The following is a 27,309-nucleotide window of genomic DNA, read 5'->3' on the forward strand; positions in this document are numbered from 1 at the left end:
AGACTTGCCGGTAACGATATTGAACTAGGTATGAAGATACCGACGATCGAATCTCGGGCAAGTAACATACCGATGGACAAAAGGAATTACGTATGTTGTCATAACGGTTCGACCGATAAAGATCTTCGTAGAATATGTAGGAGCCAATATGGGCATCCAGGTTCCGCTATTGGTTATTGACCGGAGAGGTGTCTCAATCATGTCTACATAGTTCTTGAACCCATAGGGTCCGCACGCTTAGCGTTCGTTGACGATATAGTGTTATATGAGTAATGTGATTTGGTCACCGAATGTTGTTCGGAGTCCCGGATGAGATCACAGACATGACGAGGAGTCTCGAAATGGTCGAGAGGTAAAGATTGATATATAGGACGATGGTAATCGGGTACTTATCGGGTCACCGGAAGGGGTTCCGGGCACCCCCGGCAAAAGTTATGGGCCTTATGGGTCAAGAGAGGGAATGCACCAGCCACAAGGAGCTGGTGCGCCCCCCATAGCAGGCCGGCCTAGGAGGAGAAGGAAAGAGGGGAAGGGAAAGGAAAGTGTGGAGTAGGACTCCCCCTTCCTTCCCTCCCCCCCCCCCCTCTTTCCTTCCCCCTTGTCCAAACATCGCAGGGGGGGCGCGGCCAGGGCATGAGTCCTAGGGCTGGACGGCCACCTATGTGGTGCGCCAGGCTGCCTGCCCTCCCCGTCTCACCTATATATATGTGGGAAGGGGGCGCCTAGCACACACCAGATCAATTGTTAGTCGCGGCGTCCCCCTCCACCGTTTACACCCCCGGTCATATTTTCGTAGTGCTTAGGCGAAGCCCTGCGGAGATCACTTCACCGTCACCGTCACCACATCGTCATGTTGACGGAACTCATCTACTACCTCACTGTCTTGCTGGATTAAGAAGGCGAAGAACGTCACCGATCTGAACGTGTGCTGAACGCGGAGGTGCCGTACGTTCGGTACTAGATCGGTTAGATCACAAAGAAAGTTCGACTACATCAACCGCGCTCTCAAATGCTTCCGCTTATGGTCTACGAGGGTACGTAGACACACTCTCCCCCTCTCGTTTCTATGCATCTCCTTGATAGATCTTGCATGTGCGTAGAATTTTTTTGTTTTCCATGCAACATTTCCCAACAGCTCACTATTGCACAAAACTTATTTCAAGGAGAGGAGAAGAAGACCAAGAAAGGGAAGATCAAGAAAGGGAGACCATTTAGCTTGCCTCATTGCTATGATGCGTTGAAGGATGATGAGAAATGGAAGCCTCGTGATGGTGTCAATGATGAGGAGAGCAACAAACGCAAGCGAACTATTGATTTGGATGATGATGAGGAGGAGGCATCAAGTGATGACGGCAAGAGAAGCCCTACACTAAACTCGGTTGCGTACTCCAAGCCAAGAAGACCAAATGTATGCAAGAAAGATGGAAAAGAAAAGAAGAAGAGGAAAGGTGATGACGGGCTAAAAAATGCTATGGAAGCTATTGTGAACGTAAGAAAGGAAGTGAACGAGGTGAGGAAGATGGCAAGGAATCAAGATGCGGCAGCCGAGGAGAGGAGGGTGGCGGCCGAGGAGAGGAAGGTGGCATTGGAGGAGAAGAAATTGGCCATGAAGGAGCGAACTAGATTGTTGGAATGGGAGAAACACTCGTTCTTCATGGACACGTCCACCCTCGGTGAGAAGCAAAAGGAGTACGTCAATCTTGATCGTGAAGAAGTCTTGGTCCAAAAAAGAGCCATGGCCATGGGAGGCATGGGTGGCATGGGCGGCATGGGTGGCATGAGCGGGACTGGTGGCATGGGTGGCATGGGTGGCATGAGCGGGACTGGTGGCATGGGTGGCATGGGTGGCTTCAGGGCTACCATGGGCGGCATGGGAGGGATGGGTGGCTTCAGAGCTACCATGGGGGGGGGGCATGTGAGGCATGGGTGGCTTCGGAGCTACCATGGGAGGCATGAGTTTTGCGTCTCTCATGGGAGGCATGGGAGAACCTCCGGGTGACATGGGTGGACGCATGTCCTCCGGTGTGCCTCACATACCTTCGCATGATGTCGTTGGAGATCTTGCCACCTTCCGAGCTCCCCATGATGATGCGACGCGACACAATGAAGACGGGGAGGAAGAGTTGGACGAAGAGGAGGACGAAGATGATGATGAAGAATCGGAGGAAGAGGAGGACGAAGATGAGGATGAGACATGATTGTTGATGTGCCATTTGTTTGTGTGAACTTTTGTGTCATGAACTTGGTTGGATGATTTTGAACTTGTTTGAATGATGATGTGGGCATGATTTTGAACTATGATATGTCATGAACTTGTTTGGGTGATTTAAACTATGCCATGTCTTGTTTTGATGTTTGAAATATCATCATATTGTCTCCAAACTGAACATATGGCAAGCGTCGGCTGCTCGTGCGCGCTGTAGTTTAGCGCGTCTGCTGGAGCGGCGCGCGCGCGCTGTAGTTTAGCGCGTCTGCTGGAGCGACGCGCGCGCGCAATTTTTTGTGGCGGCCACTGCAGCCAGCGCTCCGCGGCGCGCAAAAACTGGCTATGGAGGCGTCGTAAACGCTTTTTTAACGCGCCACGCGTTGCGCTCCTGCTGGAGATGCTCTTAGCTATACTCTGAGTAACATCTCGCAATAGTTCACATTCACTTTGTGCCTTGTTCTGTTTCTCTTCTTTTTCCCTCAATCGCTATCTCTGTTTCTGTCTTCATCCTTCCGCTGTTTAGTTCGCTAGCATCTCAACTCATATTGGTTGCTCTCTCATGTTGTTTTATCTCCTAGCATACAATATGACCATTGTGATCATTAAGATTGTGAACTATTATTCTCGAACGATTAATATATTTCCTCAAGAGATTTGTTTAGCTCGCTCTCTTTATCTCTCGTTAAGTCCAGTTCTGGCTATTTGTCTTCAGTGTTTGACATACTCAGTTTATTCCGCTGTTGTGTTTGGGTTTGGTTCAAACTTTCACAAATTTTTTGAATCTACCCATACCCCCCCCCCCCCCCCCCCCCTCTCCGCGCATGGATATACTCTCGGTTCTAACATAGTTTACATTGAAGATGTTGTATTTTAGGGGAAATTTGAGTGCTAGCGTTGGATGACCGGTTGTAGGGACTGCTGCTGAGCTCGGTGCAATTTCCATTCATAAGATCAATGTGTTCCTGACTTCGTGTGCCATGATTCCCCTCCACTTACTCACGTGCATGCCTTCCTTTTCCCTCGTGCACACATGATTCCCCATGGTTGATCCAGAGGTAAAGCGAATCCTATCATCATCAACACAATATTAGCAAAAGCCTTAAGACACGCACACACACCGTGGGTTAACCGACCGATGATGTTTCTAATACTCCTACACACACAACAAAAGCCATCTTTATCGAGCTTTTTACCTCCAAAAGCCACAATGGCGCACGCTCTCTTTCCTTTCCTCAAACACCTTTCGTGCTACTAAGCACAGACCATCCAACGTGAGGGAGACCATGAGTCAATGACATTCCTCATCGGCGTCCCCGTGCCAGCCATGCCAGTGGCGATGGATCGCATGCTCCTCCTCGTCGTCTTCCTCCTCCTCTCGTCGACGTACACGACGACGACCGTGTCCGCGGGAACCGGCGACGACGCGGGGGCGCTCCTCCGCTTCAAGGCGTCCGTCCACAAGGACCCTAGGAGCGTGCTCTCGTCTTGGCAATGGCAGCAGCAAGGGTCGCCCGGCGGTGGTGGTAGTGGTAATGGCACGTGGTGCAGGTGGTACGGGGTGACGTGCGACGGCGAGGGGCGGGTGGAGGGGCTCAACCTCGCCGGTTGCGGCCTCTCCGGGCGCTCTTCGTTTGCAGCGCTCGCTTCCATTGACACGCTGCGCCACCTCAACCTCTCCGGCAACGCCCAGCTCCGCGCCGACGCCGCTGGGGACATTCCCATGCTCCCCCGTGCGCTGCTGACGCTCGACCTCTCCGACGGCGGCCTCGCCGGCAGCCTCCCCGCCGACATGCAGCTGGCGCACTACTACCCCAACCTCACCGACGTCCGCCTCGCGCGGAACAACCTCACCGGCGCTCTCCCTCTTAACCTACTGTCTCCGCCGAGCACGATTCAGGTGTTCGACGTCGCCGGGAACAACATGTCCGGGGACGTCTCCGGCGCGTCGTTCCCCGACACGCTGGTCCTGCTCGACCTCTCCGCCAACCGTTTCACCGGCACGATCCCGCCGTCCTTCTCCCGCTGCGCCGGCCTCAAGACGCTCAACGTATCCTACAACGCCCTCGCCGGCGCGATCCCGGAGTCGATCGGCGACGTCGCTGGCCTCGAGGTGCTCGACGTCTCGGGGAACCGCCTCACCGGCGCCATCCCACGCAGCCTGGCCGCGTGCTCGTCGCTGCAGATCCTCAGAGTCTCGAGCAACAACATCTCCGGCTCTATCCCGGAGTCCCTTTCGTCGTGCCGCGCGCTCCAGCTGCTCGACGCGGCCAACAACAACATCTCCGGCTCGATCCCGGCCGCGGTGCTCGGGAACCTCACGAAGTTGGAGATCCTGCTTCTCAGCAACAACTTCATCTCGGGATCGCTCCCGAGCACCATCTCTGCCTGCAACAGCCTCAGGGTCGCCGACCTCAGCAGCAACAAGATCGCCGGTGCGCTGCCCGCCGAGCTCTGCAGGGGCGGCGCGGCGCTGGAGGAGCTCCGGATGCCGGACAACCTCCTCACCGGCGCGATCCCTCCGGGTCTGGCCAACTGCTCGCGCCTTCGGGTGATCGACTTCAGCATCAACTACCTGCGCGGCCCGATCCCGCCGGAGCTCGGCATGCTCCGTGCCCTGGAGCAGCTCGTGACGTGGCTCAACCAGCTAGAAGGCCAGATCCCCGCGGAGCTCGGGCAATGCCGGAGCCTCCGCACGCTCATCCTCAACAACAACTTCATCGGCGGCGACATCCCCGTCGAGCTCTTTAACTGCACCGGCCTCGAGTGGATTTCGCTGACGAGCAACCGGATCAGCGGCACGATCAGGCCGGAGTTCGGCCGGCTGTCCCGGCTCGCCGTGCTACAGCTGGCGAACAATAGCCTCGTGGGCGACATCCCCAAGGAGCTCGGCAACTGCAGCAGCCTGATGTGGCTGGACCTCAACAGCAACAGGCTCACCGGCGTGATCCCGCACCGCCTCGGCCGGCAGCTCGGGGCGACGCCGCTGAGCGGCATCCTGTCCGGCAACACGCTGGCGTTCGTCCGCAACGCTGGGAACGCGTGCAAGGGCGTGGGTGGGCTGCTGGAGTTCGCGGGCATCCGGCCGGAGCGGCTGCTGCAGGTGCCCACCCTCAGGAGCTGCGACTTCACGCGGCTCTACTCCGGCGCGGCGGTGAGCGGGTGGACGCGGTACCAGACGCTGGAGTACCTGGACCTCTCGTACAACAGCCTCGTAGGCGCCATCCCGGAGGAGCTGGGCGACATGGTGCTGCTCCAGGTGCTCGACCTGGCGAGGAACAACCTCAGCGGCGAGATCCCGGCGTCGCTCGGCCGCCTCCACGACCTCGGCGTGTTCGACGTGTCGCACAACCGGCTGCAGGGCAGCATCCCGGACTCCTTCTCCAACCTCTCCTTCCTCGTGCAGATCGACGTCTCCGACAACGACCTCGCAGGCGAGATCCCGCAGCGCGGGCAGCTCAGCACGCTGCCGGCGAGCCAGTACGCCAACAACCCTGGCCTCTGCGGCATGCCGCTGGTGCCGTGCAGCGACCGGCTCCCCAGGGCGAGCATCGCGGCCTCCTCCGGCGCGGCAGCTGAAAGTAGTAGCAGTAGGTGGCCTCTGCCGAGGGCGGCGTGGGCGAACGCCGTGCTCCTGGCCGTGATGGTCACCGCCGGGCTGGCGTGCGCGGTGTCGATCTGGGCGGTGGCGGTGCGCGTGCGGCGGCGGGAGGTGCGGGAGGCGCGGATGCTGAGCAGCCTGCAGGACGGGACGCGGACGGCGACGACGTGGAAGCTGGGCAAGGCGGAGAAGGAGGCGCTGAGCATCAACGTGGCCACCTTCCAGCGGCAGCTCCGGAAGATCACATTCACGCAGCTGATCGAGGCCACCAACGGCTTCTCGGCCGCCAGCCTGATCGGCTCCGGCGGGTTCGGCGAGGTATTCAAGGCGACGCTCAAGGACGGCTCCACGGTCGCCATCAAGAAGCTGATCCCGCTGAGCCACCAGGGGGACCGCGAGTTCATGGCGGAGATGGAGACGCTGGGCAAGATCAAGCACCGGAACCTGGTGCCCCTGCTCGGCTACTGCAAGATCGGCGAGGAGCGGCTCCTCGTCTACGAGTACATGACCCACGGCAGCCTGGAGGACATGCTCCACCTCCCGGCCGACGGCGCGCCGGCGCTGACGTGGGAGAAGAGGAAGACGGTGGCGCGCGGGGCGGCCAAGGGGCTGTGCTTCCTGCACCACAACTGCATCCCGCACATCATCCACCGCGACATGAAGTCCAGCAACGTGCTCCTCGACGGCAGGATGGAGGCCCGCGTCGCCGACTTCGGCATGGCCAGGCTCATCAGCGCGCTCGACACGCACCTCAGCGTCAGCACCCTCGCCGGGACCCCCGGGTACGTGCCGCCGGAGTACTACCAGAGCTTCCGGTGCACCGCCAAGGGCGACGTCTACTCCCTCGGCGTGGTGCTGCTGGAGCTGCTCACCGGGCGGCGGCCCACCGACAAGGAGGACTTCGGCGACACCAACCTCGTCGGCTGGGTGAAGATGAAGGTCAGGGAGGGCGCCGGGAAGGAGGTCGTGGACCCGGAGCTCGTCGCGGCCGCGGCCGGCGACGAGGAGACGGAGATGATGAGGTTCCTGGAGATGGCGCTGCAGTGCGTGGACGACTTCCCGTCGAAGCGGCCCAATATGCTGCATGTGGTCGCCGTGCTCAGGGAGATCGACGCGCCGTCGTCGCAGCCTCCTTTGCCAACGGCAGGCGCGTGCAATGGTCATGGCCACGACGCATAGCAAGGAGGCCTCCATGGTTTTTAGTGTTGTAATTGCTGCTTATATGTGTTGCAATATGGTGTATACAATTGTTGTACGTAACATTTTGCCTTGAGTTGGACTAATAAAGTTGTTGTTGCGTATAGCAACATGTTTTGTCCCCTGAATTCTGAAGAAAAACCCAAACCTTTGCAAGACAATTTTCGATCTAGCTACACATTTGTGTGTCATTTTGATCCTTGTGATTGATAATGCGCTTAATTAAGTGACAAAGTAAGGCAGACGGATGACACGCCCAACTCCCGGGTAATAGGAAGCATCACCTACTGTGACTATCTTCCGGTTTTGCTACGACCGGAAAAAAAACTTTGAGCCGATAACGAGTGGGAGACGGGGAGCAAGTTGGAGGCTTGACGATTTGGGTTGGGTTGGGGGGATCATCGCTGGCACTGAAGAACCGCGGGGGGGGGGGGGGGGGGGGGGGTAGAGTGATGACTGGGACAACCTCAATGCATTGTCAACCTGCTTCCTCGCAGCCATCCCTCTAAGTCCCTCAATCTTCAGCAACGCCGACAACCTCAATGCATTGTCAACCTGCTTCCTTGCCTTTGCGTGATTCTGCAACTCACTATTGCTCACAGTGTCGTCTCCGTCTCCGGCGAGGTCTTGGCTCAGCCTCGCCAGGTCGATGCTCATTGTTGCCGCTCCTCACATTGTCGCCGCCTTTGGTCTCGCCCAAAATCAACTGAACAGTCAGAGAGAGAAAATAGGTACATGATGTTAAGCAAAACTGAAAAAAAATCAGGCAACTGTAGTGGTCCCGTATCCTTGTGGTTGGCTTTGAATAGTTTGAGACTAGTTGCCCTGGGGTCAGAGTGAAGCGAAGGAATGATGGCTAGCTAAAAAGGCTTGACGACAGGTCACAAGTTAAATAAAGTCAATTTTTGATGCGGTGATGATGATATGAACAACTCGAATAAGAAACTGTAACTAGCACCTACTGACAGAGATCAAAAGCACACTTCCAATCGACGGTAATGATGCTCCCACTTGTGCTGCTTCCATGGTAATTTCAGCACAACGAACGGGAACACCTCACAGCAACCAAGAGCCAAGGCACTTGGTTGGTACATGTTCATAATGATCAGGTCAGTGTTAACAATAGAAGGTATGGAAAGCACTCTCTTCAGTACTAAGTTAGCAGGAACTGGATTATCTACAGGGAGCATGTTTTGTTCATCCATGAAACTTCGAAATATCTCTAAATGAGAAACTGTTTTATATGTTCAGTTAGCTATTATGTCTACCATGCGAGTTACTCCCTCTGTCCCATAATGTAAGACGTTTTTTGACTCCAGTCTGGTAACAGGTCTTTTTCTTTTAAACTGCTAACATGTTTGTTAACTGCGAGATTGTCCGATGATGCTCTCAAAACTGTCCACAAAATGTCAGCAACGGGTACTTCTGAAAGAAAAAAAAAACAGTGTTTTTTTTTTGGAGAATCACTAGCATTAGGTAAACCTCAACCTCACATAGAAGGCGCCAATAGGACCCAAAAATTCAACAACAAACTCCACTATAATTTTTTAAAACTTTTGACATGCCAAACCAGGAACAGAACAGAGGAGCATGCATGTTTAAGCAACAGACGCCAAGGGCCAGGTATACGAAACACACAACATATATTGATATATGCACATGCAACGGCCCAAGGCGCGTGTAAGCTTTACAACTGACCACTGAGAACTACTGCGAGCAGGGGCTCCAGGGAGGTTCAACAGACGAGGAGGCAGCGACAGAGAACCGCACAGCAGAGCGAGTTCCCAGTGCCGGAGAAGATGATGGACCAGCCTCAAACAAGCCCCTTGCCGGAAGCAGCTAGCTCGAGGTAGCAGGCGACCGGCTGCTGTCAAATTGGCATGTGACTGAACATGTGTATATAATAGCATTATGAGTTGAAACAGGTTCACTGCACAGTCCATTCTACAATTGTTTTGTGAACATGGAGCAATAATGGTATCAGCGAAGGTACAATGATCTTTTGTTAATCATGAGGAGTTCAAACTTCAAAGTGCCAATGAGACAACACTTTGCTGAATTTGAGAAGTTCCAGAGTTGCCAAATGAAAGAAATCTGCACTGCACAGAAACTTAGACATACTAGAACTGAACCATCAAAAGAGCTAGCAATTCAAAGCATCACCAAAGGTGATACTGCAGAGCACAAACTGATACGCATTCAGTGATGAAATCTGGATGGTTACAGAGCAAACATATCATGAACACTGATGGCCTTGTTAATGAACCATTCATTAGTTGTTCTCGCAATGTTTTCTGACACAAGTAGTATCGTGACAAGCCATCCACCTCAAATGTAGTGTAACACGCCACTCACCAAAACTGTGTTAGTAACAATATATAAACATAGTGAAATGGCATAACCTTTTTCTAGCTATGGTACCCAGGAAGCTTCAAACTGGTCATAAAAAATTAAACACTGGAATTGACCTCAGTCGGAGCCCACATCAACACCCCTTTTGGATAAGAATTCCTTTGCCTCCACAATATCCTGCATAGTAGGTCGAGCACAAATAATTAGAAATGGGAGCAAAGCAAAGATGTAATTATACAGAAAATTTAAAGTTTCAAAATCAGGTGGCTTGGTTTTATTTGTAGTGGCCATTATGAAAAGCCATATAATCATACACATAAGGGACAAACAAACTTATGGTGCCTTCTGCATAATACCTTGAATCTCATTATGCCAGCAGAAAACCAAAAGAAAAGAATGTATAATATATAATGCACAAGTGTATATTAAGCTGAAAATACCTAGGATGTATATTCTAGCGATTATTAATTCTCAACATGGCAATGAGACTGCATAGACAAAAAAAAGAGAGAGATAATTAGGCTGCTAGGACTACATCCACTACCTGCTGTAGTAGTATGGCTTCTCGAGGACAAGTGGGAAAGAACATCAGCCCATACCCAACCATGAAAAGGCCGTAGCATCCAAGCGCCACTACCAAGTAGATGGGAAGCTACAACAACAGAAGTCACAAGCAACCATCTTAATCGAAAGACAGTGTCTTAACTGCAATAAATTTGCAAGTGAAAAATTAATGGCACTCGCCAGCCAAGTATAACTGCGAGGAACTGTCGAGGTTTCAAGGAGCGCAACCCAGACGGCCGAGATCGCCGCCAGCACCGCGATGATCTTGAATATGTGCTTCATCTAGGAAATGCAGCGTTTGTCTGCCATCAATCAAAAGGGCGAATTAGAGCCTAAAATGCAGAGAGAAAAAAATCAAACTAGAATTTGTAAAGATTTGCTCCAGCAAGCATTATCAAAAACACCTATCAACTTTACCTCAAACAAAAAACCTATCAACTAAAATCCTTTCACATGTAAACTTGAACATGCTCTGTCAAAACCATGCAGCAAGTACTCATGAAGAAATAGTCATCATTATATTCTCACAATATGCAATCTAAAGCCAGTACTCATCCAATACAGAAATCAGGGAGAACATTTGAACAAGTAGAGGATGCAAGAGGAAGGACGGAGGGAGGGAGGGAGGTGGGGATGAGGGAAGAAGGAGGAAGGAGAGGTGGCTACCTGCCTATGGACTGGTCGCCGGCGTAGCTCCGGGCGGCGGAGTTGCCGGGCGGGAGCGGCTGCTCCAGGGGAGGAGGCGCTGCTGTGCTCCTGTACCGGAGGCGGGGCAGCGGAGGCTTCGGCTGGCTGGGCAGGCCGCAGCGGAGGGCCGGCAGTAGTGGCGGCGGGCCGGCGGCGGCTAGGAACCCTAGGGACGTCCTTACTCTTGGATCGACGGACTATAATGTACTTGGTGGCAAAAATTGCTAAGAGCATATTCAACAGATGATGTAAAAAACATCACTAAATTATAATTCGACTAAAATTTACATTATCAAAATATAGATTTACATTACCAAAACATTCAACTCCAATGAATGATGTAAAATTTACATCACCAAAAATTCTACAACTCCAACAGATGAATTAAAATTTACATCACCGTGGAGGTGGCCATTGTGAGGGAACGAGATCCTCTAACATCACGAAGGGATGTCAGGGAAGCTACAGTACCCTGACATCCCTTCTTCACATCCATATGATTAAGCCTAAAATGATTTGAATTAATTTGCAAATTACAAATCTACTGTATACATTTATAAAAATTACATACAAACAAAATTATGGTGTAATAAAATTAATTTCAGATTTTTTTTTGTATGAACAGTACCCTGACATCCCTTCTTCGTTTTGCACTGTAGCTTCGTGACATCCCTTCAAAATGTTAGAGGATCCATTCCCCATTGTGAGGCGCACTGAAGCAGGCGTTGCCTGAGGAGGCGTTCATGGGGTCTGGCAGCGGCACGCGCTCGGCGGAAAGGTTTTGAATCATTTGGTGCTCTATTTTACATCACGGACAAATCTGGAGTAAAAAAATTGCATCTACATCATGTATTTGAGCGGCATTTTTGTGCCTTGGAGATGTAAAAATCTGTTATTTTTACATCTACTGGAGGTGCTCTAATGTAGTCATTCATTGTGCTCAATTTTTAAAATTCTCAATGTTCTCCTTCTTTCTGAATTTCCTAAAATATGCAGTCAAGAAATAAAGCCTGTATACCTCAGGACGCGGATTTGGTGAACATGGGTGTGCGCGCACTTTTTATGAATAGTAAATTTGAAAAATGCTAGAAAAAATAAAAAAAATCTGAATTTTAATATACATAGTCAACCTGTATACTCGCATATGAAGTTTCATGAAGAAATCACATCCGTGGTAATCTATGGCAAAAATGACAAAATCGAAGCTAATCAAAGTTATATTAAAAACACTGTTTAATGAATAGTATGGTTGCATTTGTATTTTCTTCACTAAGAACACCATGGGTGTCAATACATCATGAAACTTCACACTTGAGTAGAATGATCGACTAAGGTTCATACCGCAAAATTTCAGAATTTTTCAATTTTTCCTAGTATTTTTTATGAATTTACTATTCACATGGGTGCACACGCACCCATGTTCACCTTTGCATTTTCAGTATACCTCATGTTTACAAACCCGAGTGACTGAAAGAAAATAAACTGGTTTAATGCAAGACTGCCATGGTTTTCGAAAAGTGGAATTATAGCACCTGATATCTTTGCTTAAACCATCGAAACAAATTTAGCACAGAATGAGGAAAAAAAGATAACAAAATGCCATATCATCTTACAATATCTGTTACACTGCTGGAAAGCATCAAAACCTTTAGGAGAAGAAAAGAAAAACATCAAAACCAATAGAACGATTTTACAACAGATCAGTGGCGCATCTTCATGTAGTTTGATGTCAAATGTACTAACTCCGTTGACTATGACTGATGAAGCTCCAACAAAGCACTTCCTGTACGTTTTTCCTGGGTGACCCACTGTTGATCTCCCACAAATGTATTATTTTGGTCAATGGATGCCTTTTTTTAGCTGAAAACCAATCATTGCATTGAAGGCAAGGACATGATGATCAAGTTCGTTTCTCGTCAATTACACCTGCACAAATATAGAATATGAGCAGTGATGAGGAAGTTTATCTATATATCAATATAAATAAAATAGCACATGGAACTGGTTAGAGCAAAACCCAGCTAACTTGGCAGACTTTAAAAGGAAGCAATTCAATATAGCGACCACCATGAAGTCCATAAAAGAAAGTGTTTACCTTGAACATTTCACCAAAAAGTCCCTCCAGAGGATTCTGTTGCCGTACACCATAAAATTTTGCAGCTATTTCATCCAATAACTGCAAAGCGTACACCATAAAATGATGAGGAAGTGTAACATCATGAGGTCTATTTATGTTTGCATTCTTTATTTTTGTAAGAACAGGTGGTCTCCAACATTAAGCAACAACACAACATCGGGTTTCCCGCCCTTTTTTATTAACAAGTGGTCCTTTGTGAGAAATTCATGGATTTCCAGATGGAAAGCTGGTAAACAAGGCCAAAAGTTTGTGGAGATATGTTATGTTGAACATGTCTCACAGCGATTTCCAAATTATCTAAACATCTTTCACGGATTCACATTGTTTCATAACAATATATATAATTTTTTGATAAATAGGACTCCTGTTATAGAGCTACAAAATTTCAATAGTGGGCCATACCTCCTCAAATACACTGTCTCGATCTGTACTTGTCCTGTACTTTTGTCGAAGTGTCCTAAAAAGAGGGTAAGCATCTCTTTCAAGCCTGTAAACAACATCTAGTTAGTAATGCCCATAAGGCCATAACAAAAGAAAAGAATGACAAAATAGTTTGTTATTTCATGTATAAGATAAGAAAAGAAAGTTGATCTTCATTTACATATGGTTACAAATCAAGTACACGAGAAACTGTCAAAATATGATATCAGTCATTTCTGACATGGGCATTTGAATATATTGGTAAGGCAGGAGCATTCGTAACACCTACAGGCAGTAATTTTATCTTTCTAGCGATAGAACTATAAAAACATGTGTAACTGACGTCTGAGAACTATCATGCAAACTGCAGCATTATTTCACAAAATTTGCATGTGGTGTATGGGAACATCGTGGAACAAATATGCAGACATGGAAAGGACACCCGAAATACAATGCAAGCCAAAAATATGAGAGACTCACGTTTGAAGAAGATACTTGATAAACTCAATTAAATCTGTTTTTGGAAGTTCCAAGTCAGCAGATTTTAGCTGCTCCTTCATCCCATCCATAAGTAAATTTGCGTCTCTGAGATTCCCTAGTGATAGATACCTTTAAGAAAGAACAACATATTAGAAAACCCGGCATCTCCATCCCCAAAATCCCAGTAAAATTCTATCCCAACAATGAGACGATATTTACTTTACAGTGTTAAAGTGTTCTTCTGTATGCATTTCAGTGTGATCACATGGAGGATATTGTGTTGAGGCAGTATATCATATTGCACGCATCCTAGCACACTGCTAACTGACGTGTATCTATCGCTGTAAATGAAACAAACATTACACAATTCCTTCACATCGGTTTCTACAGTACGAAGTGCGGCCCTTTTCAATGGTATCAGACTTTCCTCTCATACAACTTACAAGGGATGATCTCTCATGTCATGACTATGGGTCATGGTTCCAAATAAAGAGAAAGATTGTCTTGTAGGCAAACTGAAGATATTACTAGCTTGGTATTTGTATTGAACTATAGATTCATTGACATTTTTTTTGGAAGGGACGTTACAAATTGCTTGGGCGAGACCCATCTATATAATGGGCTGCTGCATCCCTTTTTTCAATTATAAGCAAACATTAAACCAAACCTCTCTCACACATCTCCATCTACCAACCGCTATCTCAATTGTTTCACCCTTCCTCTTGTTCCATCTACCAATTGCTTCTCCTCTATCCCAACCAAACCCACCTATTCTACCCTACATTAGTCCCTAGCACATAACATTACCAGAGCAAACAAGAAAGAAAGGAATGAAATCTTACATTAGGACACTGCGTGCAATTGCAGTATCATCTTCACCAGGGTAGCACTGTACAGAAAGGAAGAAAAAAGATCAATATGATTCTATATTACAAAATGTCAACAGCATATATGAATCCATTTAACACCTAACAAAAGTTGGGCATGAATAATGAACACAGATCCAACCCACAAACAGATTGGGGTATAAGACTGAGTGATTTAACAAGCTTGTGCTTGTGTTCTGTTTCCATATTTTCATATTTTGACGAAGAATGGCCTACAACCCATACATTAGTAAACCCATTGTACAGAGCAAATTGTTGTGGACAACATGGATTTACTAATCATATCGAGCAATTGCTAATTATACTAAGCAGCATTTAGGAAACCATCAGTTTTTCAATCCTCAGTCTGATTTTCAAACCGATTCTCCAAAACTGTTTAATTTGGATCCTATATCTTTCTATGTCATGTAAACCCCATTTGTTGGTTCGGTTGCTTTGACCTCCGTTTCACGCTTAGATGGACACCAGCATGGAAACCAGCAAGCAGGTAAACATTAAGGGCCAGTTCTTTTGGTGGCCTTTTTTGGGCTTCTAGAATAAGCTGCCCCCTACCCAGCTTATTCTAGAAGGCCAACCAAAAATATATTTTTAGAAGCCTACTAATCAAGTCTTAATTAATAGGTTTCTAAAAAAATAAATTTGGTTGGGCTTCTAGAATAAGCTGGTTAGGGGGCAGCTTATTCCAGCTTATTCTAGAAGCCAGCAACAGAACTGGCCCTAAAAATGTTGGGCAGTTACAATGTCTCTCTGACAGATTCACTTGTGTTTCTCCTTAGCAATCTAAACAGAGGGTGGGTGACCTTGGAGACCGATAGATGGGCCCCCACACACATGGCATCCATGTGAACGACAATGAAATGAACTATTTCACATAGATGCTGCAACAGTCAAAAAAACATGTAAAACAAACCAGGGGATATATTCATGGTATTGGAAAAAGAGGATTCAAGTTAAACGGTTTTGGAGAATGACGTGGATAAAAAACTCAGGCGATAGCTTGAAAGTGACCTTATTGTACATAAGAAGTAATAAAATCACTATGTATGTGAAAGACGTTGGAAATATTTTGGTAGGGTAAACTTTTGCTCTCTCTCAAAGAAACAAATATATATAATTCAAACAGAATTCAGTAATTACCAAGCATCATTTGTAATACCTACTGCTTAGAACAATAATTACCTTGCCCATAAAGTTTACCAGCATAGAAGCAAATTTTTTAGGATCGTTACCGCGCACAAAATGACTTGATACTTTAGTCATGTCCTGCAGTCAAGGTCACTCCAGGTTAAACTGTAAGCATAATTACCGAAGTAGTAAAAATATTAACAGCATCGATGACAAATAAAAATCGTAGCTCTACAATGCTCTTTCACTTGCTTTCTAGATATCAATTTACTGCATGCATGCACCATCTAGGACTAGAGGAACATACATCATCTAAGAGCAAATAAATGGCCTAGTGAAGAGGATTAATACGATCTTTCCTAGGCATGACTTGGTTGACATGCAAATTACTCAAATTTTGCGATTCAGGAATGTAAAGAGCAGAAGATATTCACAGTAAGACACAGAATCATGGACAGTACCGTTTCTGGTGATTCCGAATAAATGTATTCACCCAACATAACATGCAGATCAGGAGATCCGTTTCTTGATGTCCCAAACTCAGCAGACCACCTTAATAGCAGGATGATACATTATTAGTGCATAACAGCCAGAAAAGGGAGAAGAAAAACACCTCCCCTGGTAACATAGTAAACAAAATAAATATGTCTCATGGCAATCGGCATGCAGAGTTTTGGACGCGCTGAGAGGAAATCAAGAGGAACCAGATGTTCAGAACGATGCATGTTCCTATCATGCCCATTAGTCACTAATGCTCAAAACCAGAATTCATAACTGCAGGTCAAGTTATCAGTACTGTTCAACAATTTGATGCATTAGACTGCTGGATATATTTCCACTGATTAACACTACTGGTTTGGATGAAGTTTGATGCTTGGAAGGACAGCACTTGTGATTTACTTGGATTTATTGAAATCAATATACCTTACCTGAGAGCTCCTCTTAGAAATGATGAACAACCTTCAGAACGCACTCTTGCAGCAGAAATAGCTTCGGATAATTTCTGCCCATCATCGTCATAATCATCTCCAAGGAAATGTGGCATATTTATCCTGGGGAACGCCTCGTATATCTTTCTGACACGATCTGTAGTTGATGCAATAGAGTTAACATCACTGAAGTGACATCTAATGCCCAAGTTTACAACATGACAGCATTTAAAAAATACAAAAGAAAAAGAGAGAGAATGCTTCACTCGGCTGATTTAGTAGACACAAAAAGGAAGAAATATTATTTTCTGAATGCAAACTAGTGACACTATTGACACGATAGGAGGATTACAAAAAATGCACTGCAAATATGTCCCAAAAATCAAATGTAAAACAATAAACTTACCAAAAGTTTCTTCATTATAAGGAAATTGCCCTTTGACAAGAGTGTCCACGAACAGCACAGCGAGTTCAGCACCGCAAGTTATCTGAAATTGGTAACCACTAAAGTAAAGTCGAGCTCTTTGACCAATAAGAAAGAAAAGAAATATTTAAAGTAGTACATTAGTCAATTTAAATATTTTATAGACTACAAGTACAACATACTAGAATATTAACCTAGCACCCCCCCCCCCAGCACACACACATGCACACACGTACATCCAGCAGCAAAAAAGAAAAAGGGGGGGGGGGGGACTATTGATTGGTTCCTCATGGCTCTACCCTATTACTACAGAGAAATGCTATGGAGGGAGAAAATCCATGCCTTAAAATAACCAAGACAGCTTTCAGGTTTTTTTTGCTCGTTGTATAGCCTCTGGATTCGAAAAGGGAATGTGTGCAGTTGGGTAATATCATACAGGAAAAGATGAATTAATAAACATCTTTGGACAACAACTTTTAACTCGGCAGAAGCCAATAAGGCAAAGAGTTAACCTGTCCATGCTTCAACTGGATTGTAGCTCCTGACTGAAGGATGTCCAAGCCTTCCGAATACTTTTGACAAGTAATGTATCTGCATGTAATGACCAAAAAATAAGTCAAAACAGCGACCTGATGTTCGGTCCTTGATCAACAGACACAAGCACGAAACTAATTTTGTTTATCCTGAAGCTACAGTTATGTGATTACTCTGTGGAATACTCATTTTGCACTCAGCCTAAAACATACATGCACATTCTGTGTGAATAACAATGGTCATTGTCATCTCGAACATAACTCTGGTATTCATATTAGGATTATATCCACATGCAAAGATCCTGGTCATTGATTTACTTTGATTTTCTTCAAGTACGTCCTGGCATGAGCTTATTTTAAGATGTTGCATCTGTTGCCAGTTTGCCATAGTTACACACAAACTAAGCACAACAATGATGTCTCACACTGAACGAGTATAGTTAATCCAATGATGTCTCACACTGAACTCATATAGTTGATCTAATTAAATTAACGTGAAAAGGTAATGGCTGGTTTCTGTTGAAATATGTTAATAATAATATGCAAGTACAAGAATGTGCAATATGGTTGAAACTTTAAATAGTGAAAGGCTGAAGGCCTGAAGGGAGCCAGCTACCGCTGCTTCCGTTAAATTGGATACCTTGCACTGGTAGACTTGTACATTTGTTGGGCCTCGTAGTAACTTCCCCCTTCCACCATCTTCTCAAACCTTTCAATTGTCTGAAAAACACAACGCATGATTACGAAAATTGATGATAAACTACCTACAAGCCGGCCCTATACAGCCAAGCGATTCCACCGAACTAATTTCAACATCTCGTGTAACCGAGAAATTGAACACGGATTCGCTGCTTGAACCCTAATTTGAACAAAAATTATACAACGGGAGGCAACTCCTCCACGGCGCAGTTGCGGCGCCGCAAACCGAGATCCGACCCGCGAATCGCCCAACACGCCCGCACGCTCTCGTCCCAATGCGCGCACGCACACACAGACGCGGGCGCGCGCGAGTGCGGGCGGAAGCAGAGGGGGGCGGGGAACGGGGAGGCGGGGCGGGGGGATCCCTCACCTTCTGGGGAGGCGGCAGGTCGCGGCGCGAGGCCGACCTCATGTTGAGGCTCATGGACCGAGACATGGCTCTCCGGCGAGCGCGGCGGCGTCGGCGGTGATCGGAATCGCGGCGTCCCGCTGCGCGAAATCGCCTCGGAGACGAGCTGGGCCACCGGCGTCGGAACAGAACAGGGGATTTTGGGCGGGTGGGCGGGCGCTTATCGTGCTGGCGCGAATCTTAAAGAGCTTCTCCGTGTTGCGCTCCCGTTTGGTCTTCGAACCACATCCGGAATTAACTCGTTTCTCCGGGTTATTGTACTTCTCCGTTTTACATGTGCCAAATTCTGGGAAAGGAGGAAAAAAACTAGATTGGTCGGCAATTTGATGAGAAACTAACCTACAAGCCGGCCCTATGAATGAAATGCCTAGGAAGATATAATAAAGGTGCTCATGTGTGACCCTCACGTGCATTTAGGGCTGTAAAAAAAAGCTCGAGGCTCGTCGGTCGCTCCAGATCGATTTTTATTTGGATTCGACTCGTGATCGACTTGAAAAAAATTAGTTGAATATGGTTGCTTTATATAACTTGATCGAAAAACGGGCTGATCTTGAGCTAACACTGGCACACGCGATTTTAACTTGAAGATGGATAGAATATAATTATATTAAATAATCCTAATACATATTAACGGAAAATATGAAAATTGTGTAATCTTTCTCTCTTTTATCTACTAGCAAGCATGGAAGCTTACTTAAGCATGAAGAAAATTTAGGGCAATGCTATGTGGTCAGCCGTGTGTTCAATATCGTTTATGGTAAAGGTCATGTAAGACGGGGCTCCCGCAATGGCGATTGGGCTGGCTCCCTGTAGCGACCAGACCTCAAATAATCTGATCTCTGTGCATCAGTGTCATCCCCTGATCGGTAATGCTGACACGCACAGTACTTGAAGGATTTATAGCAGAGTAGCAATCACACACTTATTACATCGAATGTCTCAAAAGAGAACTTATTACAATAAATATGGCTTAAGGCCATCTAAATACGATAACAGCGGAAGGCTTGGAAGATAAAGTGAGTCCATCAACTCCAACGGCATCACTGAGTGAAAGATCACGACCTAAGGCACCTTACTCGTCGTCTGAAAAGTCTGAAACATGAACGTTGCAGCCCGAAACGGGTCAGCACATGGAATATGCTGGCAATGTAACACAAGAGAGTAATGAACGGAATAATGCTATCACTACATGCATACATGGCTGGTGGAAAGCTATAATGGTTACAGTTTTGCATAAAGCCAATTTTTCCCTATAACAAAGGAATAAATTTTATTTAAATATCATGGTGGTCGTTAAATATTGAGAAGGTTTACCCAACTCAATCCCAATTAAGCATCATCATTGAACCCAATCAAATTATATTAAAAGTGATGAGATCCACGGGATAATCCAAGAATCGGATACTCAAGATGTCCATAACCGGGGACACAGCTAACCATGATTAGTTTGTACACTCTGCAGAGGTTTGCGCACTTTTCCGCACAAGACTCGAATACATCCATGGTCAGAGATTCGAGACACAGTTTTTCTGAAACAATAACTCTTTACTCTGGGTGGACAGTTACACCTACTTTCCCCTACATCTGCTAGACCACCACTGAAAGAAGTCTTGCAACTTACTCAACTATGCTAGAGCCCGTAATAGCTTGTGGCTGCACACGGAAGTTTCTAGCATGAATAATCTTATGATTCCTTTGAGCCTGGGTGGCGATCCATAGGAGAATCACACGGTACCCCGGGATTTCCAAAAAAACAGGCAACACTGGGTTCCCCAGGTGCCTCAATCCACCCAGATGTGTATTAGAGTAGCCACCTCAAGTTAACCATTAAATAACAATACTCACATCTGTCATAGATACAATCATTCAATCCACGTCTACAAGCATAGCATAGCAATATAAGCAACGTATAAGTAACTTTCAAAGGTTTGATAATAAACAGGACAATAGGTACTACCTCATCTACTTCCCAAAACCCACATGTTAATCAGATCCTAACCATGCAATTGTTTGAGGATCAATCTAATGCAATAAAGAGGTATGATCAACGTGTTACTTGCCTTGCTGATGATCCGTGTAATCTAGAGATCGTAGTAGCACGCTTCGCACTCCGGTTACTCTATCACAAACAAACAAGCATACAATAAGCACTCAACTAGAAGCACGAGTAAAAATCAAATAAGAGATCTAACCAGAAAGTTCAACTTAAGAACTCCGGTTTGCAAAAAGAATCAAATCAAATGAAGCAACAAAACTCAAACTGCGAAAGAAACAAGCTTCGTTTACTAATCTGGACTTAAGTCAAATTTTACAGTAGTAAAAACTTGTTTAAGTTGGTTAAACAGAAAGAGGGCTTCGAGACGAAACTCTAGGCGCTTGAATCGCCTGATTCCGATAAACGAGCGAAAAGATAAACTAAAACGAAAATCAGGGCAGAAATTGTGATTGAAAATAATCGCGGAAAATCCCTGGAAAAAAAAACTGACGAACAGGCTAACGATCGAACGTTCGCTGTCTGCGGCTAACGAGTGAACACTGTTCGTTAAAACGAACGTACGCACGGACGTCCGCTATTGAGACTAAACCGAAAAAAATAAAACCGGTCTAATAAAAAACGAAACTAGGGTTTAAATAAAAACCGGTCGATTTTTACCTAAACCGGAAAAAAACCAGCGGCGGATCGGATCGGGACCGGCGGCTTCGGCGGCGTCTCCGGCGAGGTGAGGCGTTGCGGAGCGACGGCGGTTCGCGGCGGCGGCGCTAGGCGGCGGCGGCGAGCGGCGGGGCTGGCGGTGCGGCTCGGGTGGTGGTGGAGGTCGGCGACGGCGGCTATTTAAGAGGGGGGCGGCGCTAGCTTGGGGAAGGGGGCGCTGATACGTCTCCAACGTATCTATAGTTTTTTATTGTTCCATGCTATTATATTACCCCTTTTGGATGTTTATGGGCTTTATTTTACACATTTATATCATTTTTGGGACTAACCTACTAACCGGAGGCCCAGCCTGTATTATTGTTTTTTTTTGCCTATTTCAGTACTTCGAAGAAAAGGAATATCAAACGGAGTCCAAACGGAATGAAACCTTCGGGAGCGTGATTTTTGGAACGAACGTGATCCGGAGAACTTGGAGTGCAAGTCAAGAAGAAAACGAGGCGGCCAGGAGATAGGAGGGCGCGCCCACCCCTCCTGGGCATGCCCCCTGTCTCCGGGGCCCCACAGGCGGCCACCGACGTACTTCTTCCTCCTATATATACCTACGTGCCCCGAAAACATCCAGAGAGCCAACGAAAAACAATTTCCACCACCGTAACCTTCTGTATCCGCGAGATCCCATCTTGGAGCCTTCGCCGGCGTCTGCCGGAGGGGAAATCGACCACGGAGGGCTTCTACATCAACACCATAGCCCCTCCGATGAGTTGTGAGTAGTTTACCATAGACCTTTGGGTCCATAGTTATTAGCTAGATGGCTTCTTCTCTCTTTTTGGATCTCAATACAATGTTCTCCCCCTCTCTTGTGGAGATCTATTCGATGTAAACTCTTTTTGCGGTGTGTTTGTCCAGATCTGATGAATTGTGGGTTTATGATCAAGTTTATCTATGAGAAATATTTGAATCTTCTCTGAATTCTTTTATGTATGATTGAGTTATCTTTGCAAGTCTCTTCGAATTATCAGTTTGATTTGGCCTACTAGATTGATCTTTCTTGCCATGGGAGAAGTGCTTAGCTTTGGGTTCAATCTTGCGGTGTCCTTACCCAATGACAGAAAGGGTTGCAAGGCACATATTGTATTGTTGTCATCGAGGATAAAAAGATGGGGTTTATATCATATTGCATGAGTTTATCCCTCTACATCATGTCATCTTTCTTAATGAGTTACTCTGTTCTTATGAACTTAATACTCTAGATGCATGCTGGATAGCGGTCGATGTGTGGAGTAATAGTAGTAGATGCAGGCAGGAGTCGGTCTACTTGTCGCGGACGTGATGCCTATATACATGATCATGCCTAGATAATCTCATAATTATTCGCTTTTCTATCAATTGCTTGACAGTAATTTGTTCACCCACCGTAATACTTATGCTATCTTGAGAGAAGCCACTAGTGAGACCTATGGCCCCCGGGTCTATCTTTTATCTTATAAGCTTTCAATCTACTTTTATTTGCATCTTTACTTTTTGCATCTATATTATAAAATACCAAAAATATATTTATCTTATCATACTGTCTCTATCAGATCTCACTTTCGCAAGTGGGCGTGAAGGGATTGACAACCCCTTTATTGCGTTGGTTGCGAGTTCTTTGTTTGTGTAGGTGCGTGAGACTTTTGAGGAGCCTCCTACTGGATTGATACATTGGTTCTCAAAAACCGAGGGAAATACTTATGCTACTATTGCTGCATCACCCTTTCCTCTTCAAGGAAAACCAACGCAAGCTCAAGACGTAGCAAGAAGGATTTCTGGCACCGTTGCCGGGGAGGTCTTCGCTCAAGTCAAGACATACCAAGTACCCATCACAAACTCATCTCCCTCGCGTTTACATTATTTGTCATTTGCCTCTCGTTTTCCTCTCCCCCACTTCACCCTTGCCGTTTTATTTGCCTTCTCTTTCCCAATCTTCTCCTCTCTCTTTCTCTCACTTTCTTCCTCCTTGCTTTTGTTTGTCGTTATGTCTGAAATTGGGGAGATTATCGTCGAAATGGCAATAATAATAACATGGAAAATTCTGAGGCCCTGACTGAAGAACCCCCTATCTTGCATACTAAAAAGTTTCGAATCGGTAGTGGTAACATTATTGGAAAAGGTGTTATTCAAGATTTCTTTACTTGTGTCAGTGCTTTACCTTCCATGGGTGGTTCTATTCTTCATAGAACTAGTAGTCTTGCGGATGCTATCGCTATGCTTGTAGTTGAACTTGAAAGACAATTTATGCATATGCATTCTTGCATACAAATAATTTTTCTAGAATTTTTCAATATTGAGCATTCTTCTGTTAAACGCGCTGTTACTATATTTTTGGCTCATGAGTTTAGATTTATAATAAGAGAGGCCAAAGAAATCTTTGCGCACTATAGGGTGGACGCCGGTCGTCCTCCCATAGAAGCGGTCCTCTTTGATCAAGAGGAAATTAGGCGTTTTTAATCTTCGGACTATGTTGCTTTTAATGAAAACCATAGAAAAAAGGTTCCTACCAATGTCTTGGTTGATAGAATTTCCGAACTTAATAATGATTTTGCTCTTCAAAATAATGAGCTAGGATACTCTCTTGAGTATAGGCTCACGAGATTTTGCCAAAAGAATGCTTTTAGTGATGAATTAGTTGTGCATTATGAAGGGCCTAAGGAGGAACCCGTTCCTCCTGAGATTGATCTTGGGGACTTTTGTCCCGCTAAATTTAGCCCTTTTGATTACTTTTGCTTGCCTCAAAGAAAACTTGCTGCCGAACGTAGAGAATGTGAGATGAGTTTTCAAGATCTATCTTCGCTTTTATGCCTAGCTAGGGGCGTTAAACGATAGCGCTAGTTTGGAGGCAACCCAATTTTATTTGTGTTTTTTGTTTTTGTTTCTGTTTAGTAATAAAGTTTGCATCTACCTTCTGTTTGGATGTGTTTTTATGTTTTATTTAGTGTTTGTGCCAAGTAGAACCTATAGGATAACCTATGATGATAGTTAATTTGATTCTGCTGGAAAACAGAAACTTTGCGCACAAAAAATTAGTTTTGTTAAATCACAGAAATGTGCTTTTGCGTTGATTCTTTTTGCTGCTGATCAATAAACAAAATTTCCAGGACTTCCTATTTTGGTAGGATTTTTAGATTTCCAGAAGTTTGCGTTAGTCACAGATTGCTTCAGACTATTCTGTTTTTGATAGATTCTGTTTTTCGTGTGTTGTTTGCTTATTTTGATGCATCTATGGCTAGTATTAAGTGGTATGAACCACAGAGAACTTGGAATACAGTAGGTTTAACACCAAAATAATTAAAGAATGAGTTCATTACAGTACCTTATGTGGTTGTTTTGTTTTCTTTCACTAACGGAACTTACAAGATTTCCCGTTGAGTTTTGTGTTGTGAAGTTTTCAAGTTTTGGGTAAAGCTTTGATGGACTATGGAATAAGGAGTGGCAAGATCCTAAGCTTGGGGATGCCCATGGCACCCCAAGATATTCAAGGATAGACAAAATCCTAAGCTTGGGGATGCCCCGGGAAGGTATGCCCTCTTTCGTCTTCGTTCATTGGTAACTTTACTTGGAGCTATATTTTTATTCGCCACATGATATGTGTTTTGCTTGGAGCGTCGTGTATTATATTAGTCTTTGCTTTTTATTCTACCACAATCATCCTTGCTGTACACACCTTTTGGGAGAAGACTACTTGATTGAATCTGCTAGAGTATGCTATGTGCTTCACTTATATCTTTTGAGCTTGATAGTTTTTGCTCTAGTGCTTCACTTATATCTTTTAGAGCACGGCGATGGCTTAATTTTGTAGAAATTGCTAGTCTCTCATGCTTCACTTATATTATTTTGAGAGTCTCTTAGAACAGCATGATATTTGCTATGGTTATAAATTGGTCCTAGAATGGTAGGCATCCAAGTTGGGTATAATAAAAACTGTCATAGGAAGTGAATTGGATGCTATGATCATTTCGATACTTGATAATTGTTTTGAGATATGGAGGTAGTGATATTAAAGTCATGCTAGTTGGGTGATTATGAATTTAAAGAATGCTTGTGTTGAAGTTAGCAAGTCCCCTAGCATGCACGTATGGTTAAAGTTGTGTAACAAATTTGAAACATGAAGTGTACCTGGCTTGTGCATCCTTATGAGTGGCGGTCGGGGACGAGCGATGGTCTTTTACTACCAATCTATCCCTCTAGGAGCATGCGCATAGTGCTTGATTTTTGATGACTTCTAAATTTTTGCAATAAGTATATGAGTTCTTTTGACTAATGTTGAGTCCATGGATTATACGCACTTTGACCTTTCCATCATTTCTAGCCTCTTTGGTACCGTGCATTGCCCTTTCTCACCTTGAGAGTTGGTGCAAACTTCGCCGGTGCATCCAAACCCCGTGATATGATACACTCTATCACACATAAACCTCCTTATATCTTCCTCAAAACAGCCACCATACCTACCTATTATGGCATTTTCATAGCCATTCCGAGATATATTGCCATGCAACTTTCCACCGTTCCATTCATCATCATCATGACATACTTTACTTTTGTCATATTGCCATTGCATGATCATGTAGTTGACATCGTATTTGTGGCAAAGCCACCATGCATAATTTTGTATACATGTCACTCTTGATTCATTGCACCATCCTGGTACACCGCCGGAGGCATTCATACAGAGTCATATCTTGTTCTAGTTTTGAGTTGTAATTCATATGTTGTAATCAATAAAAGTGTGATGATCATCATTATTAGAGCATTGCCCAAAAAAAGGCCAAAGAAAAAAAGAAAAAAGAAAAAAGGGGCAATGTTACTATCTCTTTTTCCACACTTGTGCTTCAAAGTAGCACCTTGTTCTTCATGTAGTGAGTCTCATATAGTGTGCTTCAAAGTAGCACCATGTTTTTCGTGTAGTGAGTCTATATGTTGTCACTTTCATATACTAGTGGGAATTTTTTTATTATAGAACTTGGCTTGTATATTCCTACGATGGGCTTCCTCAAATGCCCTAGGTCTTCGTGAGTAAGCAAGTTGGATGCACACCCACTAGTTTTCTTTTGTTGAGCATTCATTTATAGCTCTAGCGCATCCGTTGCATGGCAATCCCTACTCCTCATGTTAACATCAATTGATGGGCATCTCCATAGCCCATTGATTATCCTCGTCAATGTGAGACTTTCTCCTTTTTGTCTTCTCCACACAATCCCCATCATCATATTCTATTCCACCCATAGTGCTATATCCATGGCTCACGCTCATGTATTGCGTGAAGGTTGAAAAAGTTTGAGATTATTTAAGTACTTGCTTGGCTTGTCATCGGGGGTGTAGAATTTGGGAACATCTTTGTGGGACGAAAATGAAGCATAGCCTAACTATATGATTTTGTAGGGATGAACTTTCTTTAGCCATGTTATTTTGAGAAGACATGATTACTTTGATTAGTATGCTTGAAGTGTTACTATTTATTTTATCAATATGAACCTTTTTTTTGAATCATTTGGATCTGAACATTCATGCCACAATAAAGAAAATTACATTGAGAATTATGCTAGGTAGCATTCCACATCAAAAATTATGTTTTTATCATTTACCTACTCGAGGGCGAGCAGGAATTAAGCTTGGGGATGCTTGATATGTCTCCAACGTATCTATAATTTTTTATTGTTCCATGCTATTATATTACCCCTTTTGGATGTTTATGGGCTTTATTTTACACATTTATATCATTTTTGGGACTAACCTACTAACCGGAGGCCCAACTCGTATTGCTATTTTTTTTGCCTATTTCAGTATTTCGAAGAAAAGGAATATCAAACGGAATGAAACCTTCAGGAGCGTGATTTTTGGAATGAACGTGATCCGGAGAACTTGGAGTGCAAGTCAAGAAGCAAACGAGGCGGCCAGGAGATAGGAGGGCGCGCCCACCCCTCCTGGGCACGCCCCTGTCTCCTGGGCCCCACAGGCGGTCACCGACGTACTTCTTCC

The 27,309-nt window shown here is 45.3% G+C and overlaps 3 protein-coding genes across 4 annotated transcripts; 1 reads left to right on the forward strand and 2 right to left on the reverse strand.

Moving 5' to 3' along the window:
* Positions 1-3,428: 3,428 nt before the first annotated feature.
* LOC123068837 (brassinosteroid LRR receptor kinase BRL2-like) lies at positions 3,429-7,117 on the forward strand. Its single transcript, XM_044491517.1, has one exon. The coding sequence runs from the start codon at positions 3,498-3,500 to the stop codon at positions 6,981-6,983; it is 3,486 nt and encodes a 1,161-aa protein (XP_044347452.1). The 5' UTR covers positions 3,429-3,497; the 3' UTR covers positions 6,984-7,117.
* A 1,826-nt stretch (positions 7,118-8,943) lies between these two features.
* LOC123068838 (dolichol-phosphate mannose synthase subunit 3) lies at positions 8,944-10,834 on the reverse strand. Of its 2 annotated transcripts, none has more exons than XM_044491519.1 (4): positions 10,588-10,834; positions 10,098-10,219; positions 9,898-10,005; positions 8,944-9,530 (listed from the first exon to the last, which is right to left on the reverse strand). In XM_044491519.1, exons 2-4 carry the CDS (start codon positions 10,197-10,199, stop codon positions 9,471-9,473), a joined length of 270 nt encoding a protein of 89 aa, XP_044347454.1. In that variant the 5' UTR covers positions 10,200-10,219; positions 10,588-10,834; the 3' UTR covers positions 8,944-9,470. The 2 variants fall into 2 exon arrangements, with proteins under 2 accessions (XP_044347454.1, XP_044347453.1); XM_044491518.1 differs by having other exon boundaries at positions 10,584-10,834.
* Positions 10,835-12,179: 1,345 nt separating this feature from the next.
* LOC123068839 (protein GET4) lies at positions 12,180-18,805 on the reverse strand. The gene is made up of 12 exons (XM_044491520.1): positions 18,609-18,805; positions 18,180-18,259; positions 17,519-17,597; positions 16,989-17,070; positions 16,583-16,739; positions 16,115-16,205; positions 15,708-15,791; positions 14,484-14,530; positions 13,642-13,770; positions 13,144-13,228; positions 12,700-12,780; positions 12,180-12,530 (listed from the first exon to the last, which is right to left on the reverse strand). The coding sequence occupies exons 1-12, from the start codon at positions 18,672-18,674 to the stop codon at positions 12,525-12,527; spliced, it is 987 nt and encodes a 328-aa protein (XP_044347455.1). The 5' UTR covers positions 18,675-18,805; the 3' UTR covers positions 12,180-12,524.
* Positions 18,806-27,309: the final 8,504 nt, after the last annotated feature.

Source organism: Triticum aestivum, chromosome 3B (assembly GCF_018294505.1).
Source record: "Triticum aestivum cultivar Chinese Spring chromosome 3B, IWGSC CS RefSeq v2.1, whole genome shotgun sequence".
NCBI lineage: Eukaryota > Viridiplantae > Streptophyta > Magnoliopsida > Poales > Poaceae > Triticum > Triticum aestivum.

Excerpts from the sequence above, each read along its gene's own strand:
- LOC123068838 (XM_044491519.1), bottom strand. The coding sequence starts at position 10,199 with ATGAAGCACATATTCAAGATCATCGCGGTGCTGGCGGCGATCTCGGCC. Across the intron at positions 10,006-10,097 it reads CTCGCAGTTATACTTGGCTG|CTTCCCATCTACTTGGTAGT; the intron begins GCGAGTGCCATT and ends CTGTTGTTGTAG. Across the intron at positions 9,531-9,897 it reads AAGCCATACTACTACAGCAG|GATATTGTGGAGGCAAAGGA; the intron begins GTAGTGGATGTA and ends CCTACTATGCAG.
- LOC123068839 (XM_044491520.1), bottom strand. The coding sequence starts at position 18,674 with ATGTCTCGGTCCATGAGCCTCAACATGAGGTCGGCCTCGCGCCGCGAC. Across the intron at positions 18,260-18,608 it reads ACCTGCCGCCTCCCCAGAAG|ACAATTGAAAGGTTTGAGAA; the intron begins GTGAGGGATCCC and ends TGTGTTTTTCAG. Across the intron at positions 13,771-14,483 it reads ATTGCACGCAGTGTCCTAAT|GTATCTATCACTAGGGAATC; the intron begins GTAAGATTTCAT and ends TCTTTCTTAAAG.
- LOC123068837 (XM_044491517.1), top strand. The coding sequence starts at position 3,498 with ATGACATTCCTCATCGGCGTCCCCGTGCCAGCCATGCCAGTGGCGATG.